Here is a 21,197-nt window from a genome sequence, read left to right on the forward strand (position 1 = left end):
CGCGCGCGCCCTCGTGCGCGCGCGGGGCGCGCTCCCGCCCCCCCGCTCCCCCCCCCTCCGGCCCCCGCGCTCCCATTGGCTCGCAGTAAATGGGCTGCGGCCGCGCGCGGCCAATGGGCGGCGTGTTGCTATGTGGCGGCGAGCGGCGATTGGCCCACGGCGCTGCCGCTCAGCCGCGCGGCCGGGTATAAGAGGCGGAGGGGGGCGGGCGGGGGCGGCGCTGAGGGCTCTGTGCGCGTCGGCGGCGCCGCGCTCGCTCCGCGCCGGGACGCGCTCGGGGCGGCCGCGGTGAGTGAGGCACCGGGAGAGGGGGGACAGCGCTGGGGGGGCTGCAGCCGAGGATCTGGGGGGTCCTGGCCCGCGGGGCGGCCGGGGTTGTGTGGCTGCGCGGAGCTGCGCCACAGCCGCGTCCGTGTGTCGCCGTGTCCGTGTGTCGCCGCGTCCCCCCCTCCATCCACCTCGCTGGACCTGGGGGGCTCCCCCCGCATCCTTCACCGGCACTGACGGAGCCCCCCGGGGCTGGCGAGGGGCGAGCGGCCGCCTTTGTATGCGGGAGAAGGCGGGAGCGGGTCGGTGGGATCCCCCCGGCTGGGGATGGACGGGAGGGACCCCCGGGAGGCAACGAGGAGCAGCAGCAGCAGCAGGAGGAGGAGGAGGAGCAGGGACGGTCCTTCCTCGCCGCCCATCTCGCTGTAAACGCACGATACCCCCGCGGTGGCCCCGCACGGAGCCGTGCGGGAGGCTCGCGGTGGGACCCCCGCGGTGGGACCCCCGCGATTGGACCCCCGGGAGATGCAGCATCTTGTCCGGGTGCGGGGCGGTCCTGCCCCGTGTCCCGCACCAGCGCCAGCAGCAGCAGCNTCGCAGTAAATGGGCTGCGGCCGCGCGCGGCCAATGGGCGGCGTGTTGCTATGTGGCGGCGAGCGGCGATTGGCCCACGGCGCTGCCGCTCAGCCGCGCGGCCGGGTATAAGAGGCGGAGGGGGGCGGGCGGGGGCGGCGCTGAGGGCTCTGTGCGCGTCGGCGGCGCCGCGCTCGCTCCGCGCCGGGACGCGCTCGGGGCGGCCGCGGTGAGTGAGGCACCGGGAGAGGGGGGACAGCGCTGGGGGGGCTGCAGCCGAGGATCTGGGGGGTCCTGGCCCGCGGGGCGGCCGGGGTTGTGTGGCTGCGCGGAGCTGCGCCACAGCCGCGTCCGTGTGTCGCCGTGTCCGTGTGTCGCCGCGTCCCCCCCTCCATCCACCTCGCTGGACCTGGGGGGCTCCCCCCGCATCCTTCACCGGCACTGACGGAGCCCCCCGGGGCTGGCGAGGGGCGAGCGGCCGCCTTTGTATGCGGGAGAAGGCGGGAGCGGGTCGGTGGGATCCCCCCGGCTGGGGATGGACGGGAGGGACCCCCGGGAGGCAACGAGGAGCAGCAGCAGCAGCAGGAGGAGGAGGAGGAGCAGGGACGGTCCTTCCTCGCCGCCCATCTCGCTGTAAACGCACGATACCCCCGCGGTGGCCCCGCACGGAGCCGTGCGGGAGGCTCGCGGTGGGACCCCCGCGGTGGGACCCCCGCGATTGGACCCCCGGGAGATGCAGCATCTTGTCCGGGTGCGGGGCGGTCCTGCCCCGTGTCCCGCACCAGCGCCAGCAGCAGCAGCAGCAGCTCTGTATTTATTTACCAACACTCCGGAGCCCCTGGAGACCGGGCCCTGCCCGCTGCAGGCGGTGGCTCCGGCGGTGACATCACGGCACGGGTGGCACAGGGCACCGGGATTAGCCCCTGGAAGGGGCATTCCTGGCCTTGTCCCGGGTACTTTTGGCTCATGGAGCACCGAAACCAGGCTCAGGGTGGCTCGGCCGGGCTGTGCGGCTGCTGTCGCCGCTGGTTGAGGGTGTAGCAGCCTCCTCTCGTGCAGAGCCCTGCAGGGTGACAGGGTGAGGGGCTTGTGCGCCTCCATAGAAACCTCTGGGTTCGATCCACAAGTCTGAGGTGACGGGAGCAGCTCTGGGGCGAGCTGCGGGGTCGTAGCTTCAGGTTTTAACGCTGATTTTTTTTTTTTATTTTTTTTAAGCCAAACCGATTTGAAACTCTGCGCTTTATAACGTGATTTTAACGGGGGGGGGGGGGAAGAAGTGGAATCCTCGCCTCCTTCTCCTGCAGTTGACTGGAGCGAACCTGCCCCCACCTTTCTCTGTGTGTAAATACAGCCCGAGGAAGGCCTGTCAGAGGCCTGTCAGCCCGGTGACAGCAGCTGGGAAGGGAGGGACACACACACAACACCTGCCCTGCTGCCAGTGCCTTCCTCGGGGCCTGCTCCTGCTGCCGAGGAGGATTTTCTCCTAATGCGTTTACAGTTACTTAAAGCTTATGCTGGGCAGTGCAGAGAGGCCTGTGCTGAGTTAGAGGGTTGTAAACAAGCAGATACTGAGGGAGCTTGACTTCTAATCCGTGAGAGGATTCTGCCTGGAAAGGATGTGTTTTTGTGACTTCATTCTTGCAGAGCACTCCCACTGATTTTCTCTGAGCTCTCATCGTGTTGGATCCACGCTTCTGGTTCCTTGTAAACCTTGTTTGCTGTGTAACTGCAGTGCTGGAATAGGGAATTAAGATGTTCTCCTTTTCTCCCTGGATCCCTGATTCTTGTTTCCTGCTGAAAGGCCGTGTACAAGTGAGCGTTGTGCTTTGAAGCTGACGTTGGGAATGCTCTGGGGAGGGCAGAGACATTGCTTTCATCTGATGAAGATGTCAAGTGCATCTCTTATTTTTTTTTTATTTTTTTTTTTAGCTTTCTTTGCAGGTGTATCTTTCACAGTGTCAGGATTGGAATAACTGGCAGAGCTGTGTTGGGCCTTGAGCTCCCTCATGTCCTCCAGGTTCAGAGATTTTAAAAAAGGGATTTCCTTTCTTTGCTGCTTGGTGGGTGTAGTTGAGTCGGGGTTGTGTTGAGGAAGACAACATCCCTACCTGTAAATCCACATTCCCTCAAAAGCTCCTTGACTCATGGAATGAGTACCTGTTGTAGAGAGAGAATTTAATTAAGGAACTGGTCACTCTGGGTAGGTCCTGGCTGGCAGTTTAGAAAGTGGGAGCTCCTTGATCTTGCCGTGGTACTACAAAAGCATTGCAAGGATTGCAGGGGAGTAAAAACCATTTATTTCGTGTTCTTGCATCACCACGTGCGTGGAAGCCTCTTGAAGAGACACCAATAAAGCCAGGCTTTCATTGGGCTTTGGCCATTAATTGGCAGAGGTTTGTTTGCTTGAGCTTAAGCAGAGTCTTCATTAGAGGTCAACTGTGGAGTGCTGGAGCAGAGAGGTTCAGGAGGGGTCACTGAGTGGAGTCTGGAATGGAGAAACTCAGTTCTCTTGGCTGCTTTGAGGCTGGTCAGGATGTCCAAGGCAGAACAGGGGAGCAGGTTCTATTTATCACTCTGAAATCAGGATATTCAGCTTTCTTTTCCCCCCCTCCTTGATAGAGACCTGTAAGTTGGTCCTTCAGGATCCTTTTTTCTGTACCTGTTTATTTGCAGGTCTTCTCTTCCAGATCTAGTCACAGTAACTAGCAGCTAAGGACAGGTTTCCTTTGCCTTCCAGAAGCCAAGGCTAGTCCATGAAGAGATGGGCTTATTCCTTCTCAAGGATTTTTGAGTCCTTCAGGACAGGTCTTTTAGCTCACAAATCATCCTGTGTGTTGGTGGTGTGATGCCCATTGAGGATCTGGATTTCTGTCTCCCAAAACAAAGGCATTTTATAGTGGGTCTTTTTTAGGAGAATAAAAACACGGTTTTCCACAAATGCTGTGTCCTGGGCCTGAATCACATTCCCTGTTGCCCCCACTGGTCCCTGCTCTTCATCCTCCCTGGAGTTTGGCAGTTGGTTCTCCCCAAGTCTGTTTTCTGCCTTGTCATTTTGCCTTCTTGTCCCCATTTGTCAGGGCCAGCGGCTGTTCTTGCTCTGGTTGTTCTTGATTCTTCTTCTCTGTGACCCTTTACTCAACAGCCACATCTTCCAGGCCTCTCTGAGAGTGTTTTCCCCTCTGGAGTGGGATGTGTTGGACATCAGGAGCAGCTCCATCTCCGGAAGCGTCACTGGACTGGCCAAGCCACTTAAGGCTGCAGGAAATAACATAATTAATGAGACTTAGTTCTCCCACATCTTGTACCTGACAATCTCAAGTCACTTGACAATGCTAATTAAAGCTAATCACGCTCCTCTGTTTTTAGTAAATAGCTATTAGCCCTGCTTCACTCTTGCTTTAACAGATGATAGTGCCAGGCAGTGTGAGTCAGTGGAGGTAAGGGAGTGTAGGAGCTGCCTTCCTGTCTCCTCACACATCCAGCTAGACATCAGTCCTTTTACACCTGCTCAGGTGTTGTATGGCACATTAAAATGTGTGGTGTTTTGCCGATTCACAAAAATAAATTGGTTTTTGACTCTTTTTTTTTTCCCACTGACATCGTGACTCGCACAGAACCCGCGGTCGAGCGAAGGCTCAAAAAAAAGTAACTTAAAATTTCAAAAGCTTGGGGATGCTTTGAATTTGCCCTTCAGAGGACTTTGGGATCCGCTGGGAGGGAAGGCAGAGTGGTGTCAGAGCTCTCTTCCCTTCTCCTGTTTCACGTTGGCACTCGCTGCACCGCGAGGACAAAACCGTGGTGTGACCTGGGCATTTCGGAGCCCTGGAGCTCTGGGAGATTGAGGTTTCACTGATGAAATATTGCTAAAGGATGGCTCAGGCAAGATGTTACTAAAAACAGACTGTCCAGCAGCACAAAAAAAAAAAATAAAAAAGGAGTTGGAGTTAATTATTAACTGTGGGGAAATAAGAAATCTCCACGAGAGCCCCAGGAACTCCCATCTCAAACATCGGTCAGGGCTGTGAGGGGTGAGTCAGTTCACGTACCTTGGCAGTCACATCCAGGCTGGAGAGGATATCCAGGAGGAACTAATGACAAAAACTGGCAAGGTAACAGCTGACTTGACCTTCTTAAACTAGATTCAGTTATAAAGTGTCTGTCATGTGAAGAGTCAAGCTCTAAATCTTCACCTGACTTTGCCCCCTTGACACAGTGTTGCTAAAGGAGGATGAGGACAGTGGCTGAACTGCCAGGGGAAGTTTGTCCCTTGTTAGTACAGGAACTGTTGCATATAAAAAGTGTTTCTGGCAGAGACGTGTCAGAATTCACCACCTTCTCCTCGGCTTTCCTGGGAAAAGAGTGAGATGTGCCAGAGCAGAAAGTAAAATCCCTGTCTGTCCTGTGGCAGGTGAGCTGCTGGGCAGGGAAAAGATGCTCCTGGGAAGAACCCTCTGAGCAAACAGGATTTGTGAGCAGGTGAAAACTCCCAGGGCTCAACAAGGGCAGCTTGCAAATAATAAGTCGTGACAGGCAGCTATGGCAGATCCTTCTTTAGTGTCTTGGAGGATATTGGAAGGATCCTTGGAATAGATAAATGTTCTCACCGTGTTCCCTGTCAGTACCCAGCTTTTATCAGGGAAACAGATGATCCATCCAGCAGACCCAATTAATTGAATCCTAGTCATTCCTGCATTTGCCAGAAAGGGAGATAATAGAGCCATCTAAGGAGCACCAAAAAAATGTAATGATAGGAGATTATTTGGACAGCCAGACTGTTCTGCAATTAAAACAAATCAAGATGAGAAGCTGGGAAGATAAAGAGCGTTTCCATTTTGTCAGTAAATGGTCAGTTGGGTGGGAAGAGCTTTTCCTTGATGCCTTAGTTCATATTGGTGCTGGAATAGCAAAGTGAGGGGCTTGTTTCTTTTTGTAGAAGTCTGTACGTTGGTAATACTGGCCAAGGCTTTGATCTGTGGCTCCAAATGTGACCATCCCTTGAATGTGGGGCTTTCCTGAGCAGAGGAATTGTGTTTTGCAGTGTGTTGGAGCCATTGCTGTTCCCTCCCTCGATTATCTCCTGTCTCTTTGGCTGCTTCAGATGAAGGAAGGGCTGTCACCCCATCCTGGGGTGCTGGCACGACTTTTGCAAAATGTAAAGGAGGAAATGGAGTCATTTGTGTGTTACATTTTGTGGGATTTGCTTGTAGGAGACAAATAAGTGCTCCTTGTTTCCAACGAGTCCTGCCCAGCTGTGGTGCCTCTCCGGCCTCTCCTGGAGCTGGACACGGGGTTTGGCTGGAGGTGTTGGATTTGGAGGTGGGCAGCCTGCAGCTCTAATCTTGCCATGCTGCTCCTTATCAGCAGCACAGCCTCTTCTGCATTGCAAAGATATTGCTGCCAGGCAACCCCTCGGAGAGTGGGAAGAGAATTCAGCCAGAGGTGTCACTCATTCCTCGGGAGAGGCTGGATCCTGCACTCTGTGTTCCTGTGGTTTCAGAGACAGGCCTGGAAAAGGTAATGAATTAAGAAGCCAGGCCTGTGAGGTGATGCCTGTCCTGTGCCTGTTGAGATGAAATTGGAAAAAATTTTATTAAAATCTCCAGGATTCTTTCCCTTCCCTGCTTCCCAGTGCTGTCCGTGGCGTGGCTGAGTGGGTTGTTTTGCTCTGAACCTCAGGGAGAGGTGAGTGAGCAGTTCTGAAAGAACCATCTCTGCACCATCTTCCCTGGGTTACTTTAACCTGTCCCTTCCCTTCCCAGCTCTCTGAGTGCAGTAGTTCATACAAGAAAGGTTTTGCTTGGAATGCAGGAGTTTTCTGGACTTGCTTCTCACCACGTGGTTGCATCTGAGAACCTGAAAATGCACTGGTGTGGGTGTTATTAAAAAAAAATAATAAGTGAGACTTTTAAATTTGGTTCAATCTCCAAATTGCCAGAAAATAAATCAGCTGTGTAAAGAACTGATTTTTTAAAAAATATTTTTTAAAAATTACTTTGTTTTTAATAAGTTTAATGGATTTCAATGGATTAATAGTCTGTACAGTGACAAAGCCAGACAGACTTACGTGAAATTCTAACCCAAAGTGAGTTTTAAAATTTGCTCTTTGTTCCTTTGAAGTTTCAACTCATTTTTATGTACTTTCCATGTGATGTTTATAGAAAGTCTCTCCATCAGAGAGAGACCAGGGGGTTTGTTGTGGGGTCAGTGTCTGTTTTTGACGAGGAGAGCTGTGAGGGACCATGAAGTGACACATTGCTGATCTTAAAAAAAAAAAATAAAAATACCCATCAAATCCAGCCTTTGAAATGTGGTTGGTATAATCCCCGTGCCAGTTTTTTTGGGTTTGGTGTTCTGGCTGTTCAGCAGGGTAACACTGTGGGGTTTTTCCTGCTGGGCTGCCTGTGGTATGTGGGGCACGGCAGGTGCAGGGGGTTGGCACCCTGCCATCCTGGGTTCCCTGTGGACACACGGCCTGGGATTGCCTCCTGCTGCAGCTCCTCTTGAGGCCCTCTAGTGGTTTCCTGGCAGATGATTGGGATGTTGTTTGCCATTGTTATCACCTTTTTCCATCCATCTTTCCATCCATCCATCCATCCCTCCCTCTTTTCCCTCGTGGTGCAGGATGTTGTCTCCAGCTTGCAGAGATGAAGTGCCTTGCTAGGAGATACCCAGAGGGACAAAGGAGGTTAAATATATTCCTTGTTGAAGGAAGTCTAAGTGAGGAACCTGCTCCATTCTTTGTCTTGTAATTGTGTCCCTGCATCTGATAAAAGTAAACACAGAGGATTCCTGCCCATCCTCTGCTATTTCTTGTATTACTTTCCTGTTTCCAGCGTTTGGAGGATGAGCTGGAGGAGCCCAAGGTGTTAGAGAAGGACACTCATGGTTCATGTCACTGCTGTTGGTTGTGCTGGTGCAGCTGAGCTGCTTCCACTGTCACCTCAGTGAGGGTTTGAAATTGGTTCCTTTCAGCAACTCGGTGCTGAAGGAGTAAAGCACATTGTGTTCACCCATCTGCTGTTTAAACTCCTTTCTGGCTTTCCCTTGTGTTCCATGTTTAAATTCAGAATGCTCATCCTTCCTTCCAGGCCTTTCCCAATGTACATCCCACCCTCCCACCTTCAGACGATCCGATTCCCCTCTCCCAGAGCTGTCGCAGTCCTGTGGTGCAGAGGAGCTCCAGAGCTGCCCCAAACTGCCCCAAACCAGGAGCTCTTGTTGCTGTGCTCCATCCTCAGGGGATGAAATGCTCCTGAGCTGTGCCAGGTGTCTCTGAGGGTCCAACACCTGACATTCTGATAACTTCTATTCCACAGGGAAGGAAAACTGGGCAGCAAACCCAGACCTCAGTTAGAGACCAACCTTCCTCCTTCAAACTGCAGTGCACTGAGTGATGTTAAGGCAGCTTTTGTCAAGAAAACCCTGATAAAGGAGTGTATTTACCTCAGGCATTTTCTTAGAATCGTGCTCAGACCCTGGAGCAACACAGGCAGCCACAGTTTGGGACCTTGTAGACACAGAAAACTCTCCAAACCCAATTCCTTTTGTGCTTTCCTTGTGCTGGGCATAAGCACATCTCAAACTCTTTCTATATTAATGAGAAGAGACAAGGAAGAAAGGGTGAATTTCCCAATAGCTGCATTATTCCAGAGCTGTTACAGGCAGCTTTCTGTAGCATTTGGAATAATCCAATAAGCATTTCACAGGCTAAAGTTTATCTTTAAAATCAAATAATCCATAAAACAAAGCCTCAGACCCAACAAACCTGTTGTTTGTCCTGACACAGTGAACGGGAACATTTGCATCTGACCCTCGTTGCAAATGGGTTCTTTTCAAAATGGGACTTGTGGGTGGTGGGTTTGGTCTCTGCCATGTGACATATGGACATGCACTGGCCTTGTCTGGCAAGTGTTTGGCACAGACTTTCTCCTTTTTTGTGTTTCCTGAATCGCCGACAGCTTCGTGTGGAAAGTGGGTGTTGGACACCCACAGGTGGAGGGAGAATTCTGAACCAAAAATTGCCTGAACGGCGAAATGTGTGTCATGATTTTTCCCTTCCCGGAGCTGAATCTGCTTAAAACTCAGCAGGATTAGGCAGAGCAGCCCCAACATCCCCAGTGCAGGCAAGCAGAACACTCAGCTGATTCCCTCCCTGATAACCACAATAAATAGAAAGCTTTTTCTTTAGAATTCCTTCCTTTTGTCTAAACCTGTTGTGAACTAATTAATAGGCACAAGTTTCTGTTCCGTTGACTCGAGTGTGTCCATCCCAGAGACAGATTTCATTCTGAAAACCAGAGGCACATCCTAAGTTCATCCTCATGCCCTGGTTCTGCAGCAGAATGACTGCACCAGTAGCTGTTAATTGTGTTTTAATTCAAATGTGTTTGTCACTAGTGCTGAAAAAATCCAGGAGGTTGGTTTTAGTGTTGCTGGGAGCCACAGATAGTCCTGAACACATCTCAAGGTGATGTTTAAGACAGAAGTGGGTCCTTACAAGCTGCTGGCTGTGCTTGTAGGATGTAAGAATGCATTTCCTAGTGGTTTTTCTCTCCTCTCTCATACTGTGGTGAGGACAGAGCTCTTGGCAGATGAAGCACAGGTGATCAAACTGCCAGGCTGAGCCCTGGGTGAAGGCAGTGCTTTATAAATGATGGTCACCTGAAGTTTTTATTCCAGGCACTTTCTTAACTACATTTTCCACCAAGATCCTGGCTCCCAAATCTTTATTCCCTCCTTGCCTTAAGCAGACAGATGGAGTTTGCCTCCTCAGCACAGCCCAGAGAGCAGGAACTGCAGTTCATCTTAGTCTGTGCTCTGATATCATCTCATTTTTTTTTCCTTTTCTCTGAAAGGTCAAATGTTTTTGCTGACATTAAGTGTGTTATGAGGTCAAACAAATGAATGCTCATGAAATGCTTTTGCAGAAAGCTGTGTGCAGCAGATAATTCTGTGTGTGTTCATCTCTCTGTCAGATAAATGCAGCTGTAGGATTTCCTGCTTTACTCATTGTTCTGGGGCAGTGATGCTTGGCAGGCCTGGACAGAGGGGTCAGCAAACTCCAAATTAAAGGATTGCTGTTGTGTTGTTCTGCCTGGGATTCATTTATGTCTCCAGTGGGCTTGAGGGGTCTGTGGGTTCTCCAATTGATCAGGAAAGGAAAGTTTGGCATGACAGTATAGGAGGGAAGAGGTAAAACTCGGTGTATTTAGTGATCCATGGTGCAGTAAAGGAGAGACTGCACCATTTCATTACGGCTCAGTCAGGTCTGAGGTTTAGGCTCAGTCTGGTTTCTCACTCAGGAATCAGGTGAAGTGGTTGCCAGCCCTTGCTCGTGCTTTGCTCCAGATGGTCTGTCCCTGGAATCCGTGTGTCCCAGACAGGGCTCGGTGCCGTGCCTTGGGATCCGATTGCATTTGGCCCCAGAAGGAGCACACTTAGTCTCCTGCTTCCGTGCACTTGGAGGCTCCCAGATTCCAGGTTCTGAGCTCCATCGGGGCTGGGATGTAACACAGCAGCTGCTGAATCAGGGGCTTGGAATTTGGGGATGGTTCTGTTGCCTTGTGACTGTAAAGGTTGGCCCTTGGTTAGTTCAGGAAGGCTGGGAGGTGTTGCTTTTCCTCCCACCTAATCAGCAGAAAATAAGGAAGGATTCTGCCTTGTTTTACATCTGGTTTCTGCCCCGTTGCAAATTTAGGGTGCAGTCCTCAAAGTGCTCCTCACCTTGGAGGGAAACTCAATGCTCTGATGCAAAGCTGACTCAGTTTTGACCAAATCCTGGTGCCCGTGGAGGACTGGGGCAGGATACAGGGGAGGACTGTCTGATTGCTGATTAGAGCCAAAGACAAATCCTGCTGAAATCCAGAGGTGCAGCTGTGGAGCAAACAGTGCCCAGGGAGCCTGCTTGGCAAGGGGGCAGATCAATTCATGGCGAGACCCCCTTTTGAGGGGGTTTAGCTTCTGACAGGCTGGGAAGTGAACCCTTCTGTGTCAGGATGGGCCCTGCAAAGCTGGGGCTGTAACTTTAATTGGAAAAGGTTAATCTGATTAGTTGGTGTTTGCAAAGAGCTTTAAGAATGAAAACTGCTGTGGAAGTGCTGACTGCTATGATCAGGATAGATATGATCTATCAGCAGTTTCATGGATGAGTAAGACTCTTTTTTTTTTCCCATTTGACTGTGAGGGAGCTGCCTCCTGGAGAGCAGGAGAAAAATATTTAGGAAAAAGAAGTAAAAACAGGTGTCCTGTTGTCATACTGGTGTCACACCCCGGTGAGCAGTTGGTTCAGTGGGTCACACTTCCAGAAGCAACTTAAATACTTTGAATCTGCTTTTCCAACCTTGGGAGAAGTGTTGAAGATGGGGGTTTCCATAAACACCACTTTGGTACCCGAGTGCTTTGTCCACTTCAGGAATTGCCACTGCAGGTCAAGTGGAGGGGGGTGATTTCTTGGTTTTCTCATTTTGGGGGCGGGTGGTGGTGGTAGGGGAGTAGTTGGTGTTGTTCCAGTGTTTGATGTGCAAAGTGCAGGCTCAGAAACAGAACAGAATCACATGTTTTATGGAAAGGGAAATCCTCCTGGGAGGAGCAGGCAGAGTTCATGATTAATTTGTAGCAGTGCATGCATGCCATGGATCGGGGAAAGGGACCTTCTTCTTTTAGGCTTCTTCCATCCTCAAAAGAAACATTTGTAGTTTATAGGTGTGGGATCTGAAAAAGAGATTTCTGCCCACACGGAGAGACCCAGCCTTGAGCTGCCTTGCAGGTGCTGTCAGATGATGTTGCACTGTAAAATGGTGTTTCCATCCTGAATAGGGTTTTTAACTGTCTCTTGCTATCAGGAATAGTCTTCAGAGGCTGTGCCTTGCTTTGGCTGCTGTCAGATGTTCAGATAAAAAAAATAAAGTACTAGAGTGCAGTTTATAGAGTGGCTTCAACCTTCAGAGCTTTCGGGGAGTTATGAAGGAGAGTGGAATGCAGGAATCCTCCATTTCCCGTGTGGAAACTAGGGCAGAATGGAGAGGAAAACTGGTTTGGTGACTCGTATGCTTACCTGGTGGCTGAGAAAACCCAGTTTTTTGTGGGCTTCTGGGGTGTCCCATCAGTGAGTGACCCAGGACAGGAGCTGGCAGGGCTGACTCTGGTCCCCACTTTTCCTCTGGCTTTGTCAGGAGCTGGGCCTTGACATGTGCAGTTCCCCAGAGGTCTTTGGGAGACCAGGCTTGATGAAAGTCATCTCAGCACCTCTGTAGTCATTTCCAAAGCCATTAAGTGCTGGAAGAGTGACTGGAGATTGCAGTGCTGGAGTGACAGGGAGATGGCAGATAATGGCAGCAGGGAGAGGTGAGGGCAGACAGCAAGTCACTGCTGAGCTGTGAATAAATATCTGTGCTCCTGATCTAATCCACAGACATCACTCCTGTCTCCTGACTGCTCTGCCTCTTCCCTGCCCTGGACCAAACCCTGAACCATCCCGTGGGCTGGGAGACCGTTGTCACCTCCGTGAGCTGAGCGCGGTGTCTCTTGTTTTCCAAGCGCAGGTTTGTGTGAAGTCCCCTCTCCTGTGCCCGAGTCCGTTCCTCTGAAGCGTCACCAGCGTGTGGAGCCCGCCCCACACACCCATCCCCTGCCAAACCACGGCCTTTACCTGCGTGTTCCGGTGTTTCCCGTGCGACCCGTCCTGCGGGAGTGCCTCCTGGGCCGCCCCAGAGTTCCCCCAGCGCTCCGTGGCTCCAATGGTGAAGATGACAAGGTCCAAGACTTTCCAGGCGTATCTGCCTTCGTGCCACAGGACCTACAGCTGCATCCACTGCCGGGCTCATCTGGCCAACCACGATGAGCTCATTTCCAAGGTATGTTCCCGACCTCGCCCGGGCGGCGGAAGGTGCGTCGGCTCACGCTCCAGGTCACCTGCCATGGAAGGGCCTGGCCTTACCCAGCGCCTCCATTTTCACTTGGAAAGTGGGCCCTCAGCCCAAAGGATCTATTTGTGAGCTGCTGTTCTTGTTTTAAGTGATTGTGGTCCTCAGCATCCTTGTGAGGGGCGGGTGCTGATCTCTTCACCCTGTGACTGTGACAGGACCCGCGGGAACGGCCGGAGCTGAGTCAGGGAGGTTTGGGTTGGATATCAGGAAAAGGTTTTTCACCCAGAGAGTGGTTGGGCACTGGAACAGGCTCCCACAGGGCGGTCAGCAGTCACAGCACCAAACCTGTCTGAGTTCAAGTGTTTGGACAACACTCTCAGGCACATGGTGGGAATCTCGGGGTGTTCTGTGCAGGGGCAGGAGTTGGACTCGATGATCCTGATGGGTCCCTTCCAACTCAGCATATTCTATGATGCTATGACCTTGAAAACAGCAGTGGAGACAGGATTCCAAATCCAGCCCTCTGGAGTGCTTACAGGTGGTCTGACCCTTCCTGTGAGCTCCTCCCTCTCATTTCCAGCTGGGAAACCTCCCTGATGGTCAGGACTGTGGAAGTCACCTTCCCAGTACTTGCTGTTCATGTACACACCCATCAGCAGAGCCAAGGGGTTGTTGCATGGTCGTGATTTGGAGGAGAAGTGTCTGGAGAAGTTGCCTCTGTTAAACTCAGAGCTGTACCAAGAGACAAGACTAAAGGCCCTACTTGAGGGAAGGTTCTCTGATGCCTCTATCAAAATGTGGGGTGGGTTCCAAAGACTCCTGAGCTGGTGCTCAAACCTTCATATTTTTGCCACTCTATTACCAGGACACTTTGCAGTGAAAAAGCAAGGATGGGTGGTGGGCTGTGCTCTGAGCTGGGGAGGGTGCAAAGGTTCTATCCTGTGTTCTCATCTGTTGAGCAGAAGGTGAAGGGTCTTGAGGATAAGATAAATTAAAAGCTTTCAGAGCCGATAAATCAGGGGCATTTGATGCAGAGGGAGCAGGGCAGTAAGAGGATCTCGTTCTGAAGTGTGAAAACTAAACTTCCTCGGAGTGTGTGTTGGAGCCTGCAGTGCCTGGCTGTGGTCAGGCCTCGAGCTTCCAGGATTCGGCTGCCTTGGAATAACTGTTCCGTAAAGTTTATTCAGCTTACAAAATCTGTGTTCAGAAAAAACAGACACAGCAGAAAGATTTATGAGCTGAGGTGACTGGAAATTGGTGCTGTGAGCTCTGTGTGTGCAACTTAAACGGCTCAGCTTCCCCAAGCAGCCTCGGGAGGAAGGCTGGGATCACCAGGGACAGAGGTGCTGTGTCCATTGGGAAAGTGTGCAGTGCTTCCCCTCTTCCTGCTGGCACAGAATAGATTGCAAGGTGTCACCTTGCACCGAGGGCATCTGTCCTTGCAGGGTTGGCACCAGCAGCCGTGGAATCCTGCTGGATTTCCATGGTGGGAGCTCAGACCCGTCACCTCCCATCAGAGTCTGTCTCCTTCCTTTTTTTCTCCTGGCTGTTGCGTGGGCCAGGTTGATGTGTTACCTCTGTGGTGTTGTCTCCGTGCCAGAAACTGGAATTTAAATATTCTGGGATGAATAATGCTGATGGCAGACTGCTCCAGTTTGGGGTTGTGCAGTTTCTGAGCAGACAGGATTCCCATTAGGATGTTGCTCTGGAGCTTCTCGTGTCCTGGTACAACTGCAGTGGTTCTCAGAGCTGTCCTTGAGGGACTGCAAAGCCTTCAAAGAGGAGGAGGTTGTGCATTTCCTCAACAGAAAGGAGTTTTGAAATGTAAATGTAAATTTTGAAATGTAACTGCAGTCTGTGCCCTGGGGGGGAAATACCTTCAGCCTTTTGGGGCAGCTCAGTGACTTCAGGCTCCTGTGCTCGGTGAGTGGGGCAGGAAAACCAGGCAGTGACTCCCCTGCCTGTTCCCTGGGAGAGCTGATCCCCTGGGTTTTATGTTGGGACACAGAAGGTGCTTCGCTGGGTGAAGAAGGAGCTTGTTTTCCTTGCTGCTTTTGCAGCGGATTTGAGTTTGTGCTCTGCTTTTTTCTCTCGAGGTGGCTGGTCCCCAGCCAGGGAAAACACAAGGCTGTGCATTCCCGGTGCTTTCACCTTCGGTGCTTCCTTCCCCTCCTTGTTCCATGTCCGTGCTCCAGTGCAGCCAGCTTTGCAGGCTAAGGAGCTTCCAGCAGGGCAATGCCAGTGCTGCCAACTGCTTGGAATTTTAGCTTCTGTCCTGCAGAAACTGCCCAGAAATGCTGACTGCTAAAATACAGACATGAGGGAAAGTAGGAAAGCACAATATAAGGCTGTGTGTGAATTGTGGAGGTGTTAACTCCAGTGAGCTGTGTGATCTGCTCCTTTTAAAAGTTCCTCTAGATTGAGGTGTAAATTAATAGTTGGGACCACAGTGCTGGTGGAGCACTAGCAAAGGGTTTGGGGGTTTAGGATTTATTTCTCAGGGTTGTAAACGTTAACAAGGCACATCTTTGTATAATTGAAAACCTTATGAAAGTAATTGTGCTGCAACCATGATTTGTACAAGTGGCTGTTCAACAGAACAGTCCCTGCCTTGGGGGAGGGGGGGGTGCTTCCAAAATGTGTAGAAACTTTCCCAGGCAAACTTAAATAGTCGGTGTTTGATCTGTTTGAGTTGGAAACATCTCCCCGAGGCCTTGTGCAGTTCTTTCATCACAGCCTTGTGGCAGCATCAAGAACCAGGCTGTGCAGTTGTCCTGCTTGTTTTCCATAAGAAAATGTGGCAAACGGAAGGAAGGAACAAGTGCCGTGGGGATGGAAAAGGGAGTGGGAGACTCTGCAAACTGGAGTGTTTCTCAGCCTGTGGTGTATCTCATCCTAAAGCTGACTGTCACTTGAATCAAAACAGCCCAAATGACACCATCTTTGGAAACATTCCCCAGAAAACAGGCTTTTATGTAACAGCAGGGCGGTGGGGGTTTGGCTCCGTGGAATTAATTCCTCTGTTCCTTTTGCCCCAAGTTGTGCAGAGCCCACAGGAGAGCTGGGCTGCTCTGCCTGCCCTCAGCTTTCAGCTCCTCTGCATGCACACAGGTTGCAGCCCTGGCTCATGCCCTTGGCTGAAACACAAGCTGGAGCTGAATCCCAGGGTTGTTCTGTGTTAATCCATACTTTATTTCCTCTCCATCTCCCGAGTTTCCCCTCTTAGCCCTTCAGCACCAGTGTTAACTTACTGTGACTTCAAAGTCACAGCCCTGGGTATCTGAAACTCTTTGACAAATATGCCTTGGCAGGGCAGGTTTTGCTTTCTTTTCTACCTAAGGAAAACCTTGTGCCTTGAAAGGGGTAGAAGGTTCCTCAATAAGCCATTGCTATTTAAAGAAAATAATCAATGCTGAGGCTTTTAAGAAAATCCAAAGCTGTTACACGAAGCCCAGCTACCAAAATGTTTCTTACTTGGCCTTTTATCTCCTGCAGCCCCAGGGAGAAAGTGGTTTAGTGGGTCTGATTTGTAACAAGATCTAAATTGTGGGTTGGACCGTCTGGCCAAGAAAGGCCTTATTGACTCAGGAAATAGGAAGGTGATCAGATAGATTGGGTGGAGCTGAGTAACTACTTTTCCTTTGGTGTCTGGGCTAGCATGACTGGAGGTTCTTGTTCCCTTGCAGCAATGCATCATTTAAAAGGCTGTGCCAAATTTAGTACATGCTCTTGTTTCACTGATTTTTCCAATGCCTGAGTGGACTGAGACTTTAGGAACTCAACAGATTCCTGTGTGACCTCGAGTAAGTCACTGGGTGTCTTTGTTCCTCCTCTCCCCACCTGTACAGTTGGAATGCTGCTGTTTTGTCCAGTCTGCTTGGAAGATAAAGCTCTGGAGCAGGTCCTGTCTGCTCTTCCAGGTTGGTACAGTGTGTCCCAATCCTCCTCCGTGGATTTGCTGTAAAAACAAAGATACCGTGCCAGGGGACTGTACTTAAAAAGCACGTTTCAGTGTCTTCCAAATTGCCAAAAATTAAGTGAAAGGCACTTCTTGTTACGTCTGTCCTTCCCAGGCACAACATCCCGTGGCTTGGAGAATGTTTAAGAAAAATATAAATTCCACAATCAATGGTGGCAAAACCTCTCCAGAAAGGAGACAGAGGGGCTTTTCTTGAGAAATGTGCCTTCTGCATCATTTTCTGGTGGGGCCTGGAGGAACAGTTAACAAAACAGACATTCAGCAAGGCAAAGAGCACCTTTTCCTTCCCAAAATGGCAGATGAGATGCTGTTTCCTGCTTATTCTGTGTTATTCAAACTTTGTCAGCCCTTTTTCTGTTCGGTTCCATGTGTAATTGGTGCCCAGTAAAAAAAAAAAGGATGGGAACAAGAGCAGAAAGATGCAAAGGCCAGAATTGCCACATCAGTGTCTTGGTTGCTGATTTTCTCTTGCCATGTGAACAGTAATTCAGCAGAAACGTCCCTGCTCGTGGAAATATGTGCAGAATGTCTTGTGGGCGTCCTGCAGTTTCTTTTTTTTCCCTGCCTTTCTGTGATCCAACTGCTAAACATTATGCAGTGATGTATCTTCTGAAGTTGCCTAAAGGCTTGTGAGGAGGTTTAGTGTTTCCCTTTGATGTCTCTGCTGAACAGGAATGTGCAATTCCTCAACACAAAGGGAGCTCCTCCAGCACTGAGAATTTAGGGAAAATACAGGACTCCTGTGTGCCTGACTTTCTCAGATGGGGTTGCGTTGTTCATGAGGGAGCACTTAGAAGCTCTTTTTGATCTTCTCAGTCAGGAGTTGAAAGGTTTATCAGCAAAACTCACTCCCAGTCGTGGCCTGGTTCCTTCCCAGCCTGCAGGCTGCTGGAGCCTCCGACAGCCCCTCAGTGAGATTTAGGGCACTCTGAAAACATCACACTTTGCTCCATGTTGCAACTGGGGGATCTTTAAAAGGATCTGAAGCTTTGGTGCAACGTCCAGATGAGTAGTGGATGAATTCAGCTGCTTGGAAGCATTTGAGGCACCACGTGGAGGTGAAGTGGAGCAGAAGTTTTTGGGCTTTTGGGTTTGACTCTTTGCTTTTTCCTTTCTTGTGTGTCCACAAGTTTTAATGTTCTTGGTGCTTTGCTTCCCAGGAACCAGCTGGTATTTGTATGTTAGCTCACCTTGAAGACAAGGAGTTATTTTCTGGGTGAGGGGAACATACACAGAATCTGAAACAATAATCCTGAAATTACAACGTGGTGATCTTTAATCTAGTGGGAAAAGGAGTCTTTCAGTGTTCAAGACAAGCCAAGAGAAAATCCTGCATTTCCATCGTGGGGAAAAAACGGTGTGTGAGCTGAGATGGGTACTCCCTTCTCATGGGTCAGGTTCTTACTTTTCATTACCCAGCTTTTATTCTTGCTTTGAAAGTAGATCTTGCGTCTTCCCAAATATGAATTTAAGTTCCCAGCTCCGTGGTAAGGAACTCTTAAGGCCAGGAGGAGCCAGGAGATCATCCCATCTGACCTCCTCTGGAACATGGGCCAGTGCATTTCATCAGGATTGCAGCAGTTCTTTCAGGGGAAGCATTTAGTCTCCATTTGAAGACTTCAAGGGGGAAAATTCACTGCTCCCTTTGGCCATTTTTTCCCAGTGGTTAATCATCCTTACCATTAAAAATCAAAGACTTTGAATTTAGGTTTGTCTGACTTTTGCTTCCTGTCATTGGCCATTATTTTTCTTCTTTTCCTAATAAAATACATCTCTAGTACCTCCTATTCCTTGCTGTAAAAGGTTGGGATATGCAGTCACCAAGATCACTCTTAATCACTTTTTTGGACAGGTTAAACAGATTCAACTTTGTCATGGTGCAATCTCTTTTTTTTTTTCCCAGTTCCATTTAATTTTTGTGGTTGTCTTCTCCATCTTTAACATTTCAAGATCCTTTTAGGAATGGGGACAGGGTTGGTCTCATTGTTCAGACTCAGCAGTAGCATCTTCTCAGCACATCATTTCATAACTGTGCTGGTCTCCCTGGCTCAGCCCTGCACAGAAAGCTGCTGTTCATTTATTTCCTGTAGCTCTTCATGCACCAGGTTTATCAGTTCTATGCACATTTCTAGAAGCTGTCCAGCAGCTCTTGGATCCTGCTTTTCAGCTCTTGTTCCCTAATGAGTTGCCACTTCCAGGTATTATTCAGAGCTTGCCCTTAATTGCAAGTATCAGAGTTGGAGCTGTAAGTGATGAACAGCAAAGTTTGAGTGTTTTTTAACTTCCCATTTCGCTGCTGTGAACGTGAGGGAAAAGGTGTCTTGTAGTTCTTGGCTTCCCTGAAGTTTAAAATTAAATTAACTCTAGAGTTAAATGTGGATTGAGACCCTTTCAGTTTGTTTCAGGTTGTTAATTGGGCCTTTTCCTTCACAGGAGGTCGATTTTTTTTATTAGGCAGGAGTGAACTTTTGGAGACAAACTCACACCAGGGCCTTTTCCAGACAGGTTGGGGTTTGCAGTGGGTCTTTTGTTTGAGCCCCTCTGAGCAGCCTGTGTTGGAGAGGGAATAAACAAACAATGCCCTTTGCAGGAAAAAAAGTCAGGATATGAAATCTGAGCTGTGCCATGAGAATTTGTGGTGCCTATTCCACAGCCCAGCCACCTCAGTTAGACCTTTCTGTCCTGTGTAATTGCTTCCTCTGGGATTTACCCTACAAGTCCCTGTGTTCCCTGGGATCCATAGTGGGATCAAAGACAGGCAGGATCAGGCCTCTTATTTAGTCAGGATGTGGTTGTTTAATAGAACAAGCCCGAGGTACTTTGTACCTCTTTGTATAACTGTGTTTATACAGCAATTAACTGGTGTGTGATTTTTAAAATATTTCATTTTCTTCAAAAAAAAAAAAAAAGAGAGAGAAAAAGGTAATAAATCACAATAGTTTTGAATTCCCTGTCAAGGAAGAAGAACAGGGTAAAAATGGATTTTTCTAATCCATCACTTTCTTTATGGAAACAGCTCTCCTTTCATCTGCTGCTTCCTCTGCCTAAGAATTGATGACCTGGGCATAAATAAAATATTGTTCCCATTTATTATCCAGGGAACTGCCAGGGACGAAGGACAGTGAATCATCAGGGTTTGTGCTGCAACTGCTGCAAATCCTGAACAACTGGAGCACGGAGCTGATCAGGTCTGAGCCTTCCTGGGTTTTGGGGGGTGGGTTCAGTTGGAAGAGGAGGGAATGCCAGCAGGATCCAAGGCTTGCTGATGGGGGGAGCTGCCCTGGGAGCTTCCCGTGCAGGAGTGTGCTTTTAATGTGATTTATTGCTGTAAAAACTGTAATTGTCACACACACACTGGAGGGCGAGGGGGGTTTCACCTGCTGCCCCTGGGGAGGAGGCCCTGACTTGGTGGTAATTCCTATTTTAGAGCAGCAGGGAATGCTGTCAGAGGGCTTCACATCTGTTTTAGGGAGCTGTTGGAGGAGTCTGTCCTCATTGTTGGGCCTGGCAGTTTTTCCCATCCAGCAGAACTGGAAGGGGAAGGATTGAAGCTGGAGCAGACAAGGAAACTCCACCCAGTCTCCTCTCTTAAAACACACAGCAGTGTTCCCATGGCAATCACAACTGTTGGAAGTACTGTTGTAGCTACTTATTCTATCCTTTTTCATCTTAAAGTCAAGTTTTGAAGCGCAACAACAGCAGCAGCAACCAGAGACCATCGAAATCACAAGAGAAGCCCCGAAATATTGTGCAGTTTTATGGAAGTAATAAATTCAGTGTGGGTTTTTTTCGTTTTGTTTGCCTTCAGTGGTTTGCGCCTTTAGCGTTCACATTTTGAAATTCCACTTTGAAGTCTGCGAGCTGGAAACACATTTCAAAATAAATAGGAACAGAGTCCAGGGTCCCAGGGCTTTGGGAAGGAGGGGGAATAGCACGGGGCTTGTGATAAAACTATGAGAATTCAGTGTTGTGATGGAACTGAGGCAGAGCCTGCCAGGCATGTGAGGGACCAGGGGACAGAGTAGATGGCAACTATTTTCTGAATTTTGCCATTCTTTATAGAGTTTGGCTCAGCTTAATTTGTGTTAGAAGTCCATGTGCTCGAGGCAAAACAAACCCCTGGATCTGGGGCAATTTGTGTTTCCCTAAACACCGATCTCCGTTAATTACAGAGATCTCCTTCCAGCTGCAATCCAAAAAAATCTCCCCTTGGAGAGAAACCTCCTGCCCTCCCCCGTGGTGCTAATGGACAGTGACACATGGATTAATAACTGGGAATGTGCCCCCGGATCCTGACCCACTTAAATCCCTGTGTGCAGTTTCTGTGCCCGGGGGCAGCGGCCCCGTGGGACCGTCGGTGTCACCTTCGTGCCGCGCTGACGTGTGGCCGAGCACGGCTCCCATGGATCAGGCAGCACTTCCCACGGGATCATCCTCCTGGGCAGCAGGGATATTATGGAGATAACACTGCAGAGCAGTGTTCTTAATTTTCACAGCATTTTTCCACAACGTTT

General features: G+C 49.9%; 1 protein-coding gene across 3 annotated transcripts in view; it reads left to right on the top strand.

Annotated features, from left to right (window-relative positions):
* Positions 1–272: 272 nt before the first annotated feature.
* YPEL2 (yippee like 2) overlaps positions 273–21,197 on the top strand; it is a 34,500-nt gene continuing 13,575 nt past the window's right edge. The window contains exons 1-2 of one of the 3 annotated variants that reach the window (XM_017821672.1): positions 273–288; positions 12,381–12,692. In XM_017821672.1, the coding sequence (XP_017677161.1) occupies positions 12,576–12,692 (117 nt within the window). In that variant the 5' untranslated portion in view covers positions 273–288; positions 12,381–12,575. Of the gene's footprint in view, positions 289–1,012; positions 1,070–6,329; positions 6,355–12,380; positions 12,693–21,197 lie in introns of those variants that run through there. The other 2 variants (XM_017821670.1, XM_017821671.1) reach the window with 2 other exon arrangements.

The sequence above is a fragment of the Lepidothrix coronata genome, unplaced genomic scaffold (assembly GCF_001604755.1).
Source record: "Lepidothrix coronata isolate B3197 unplaced genomic scaffold, Lepidothrix_coronata-1.0 Scaffold91, whole genome shotgun sequence".
NCBI lineage: Eukaryota > Metazoa > Chordata > Aves > Passeriformes > Pipridae > Lepidothrix > Lepidothrix coronata.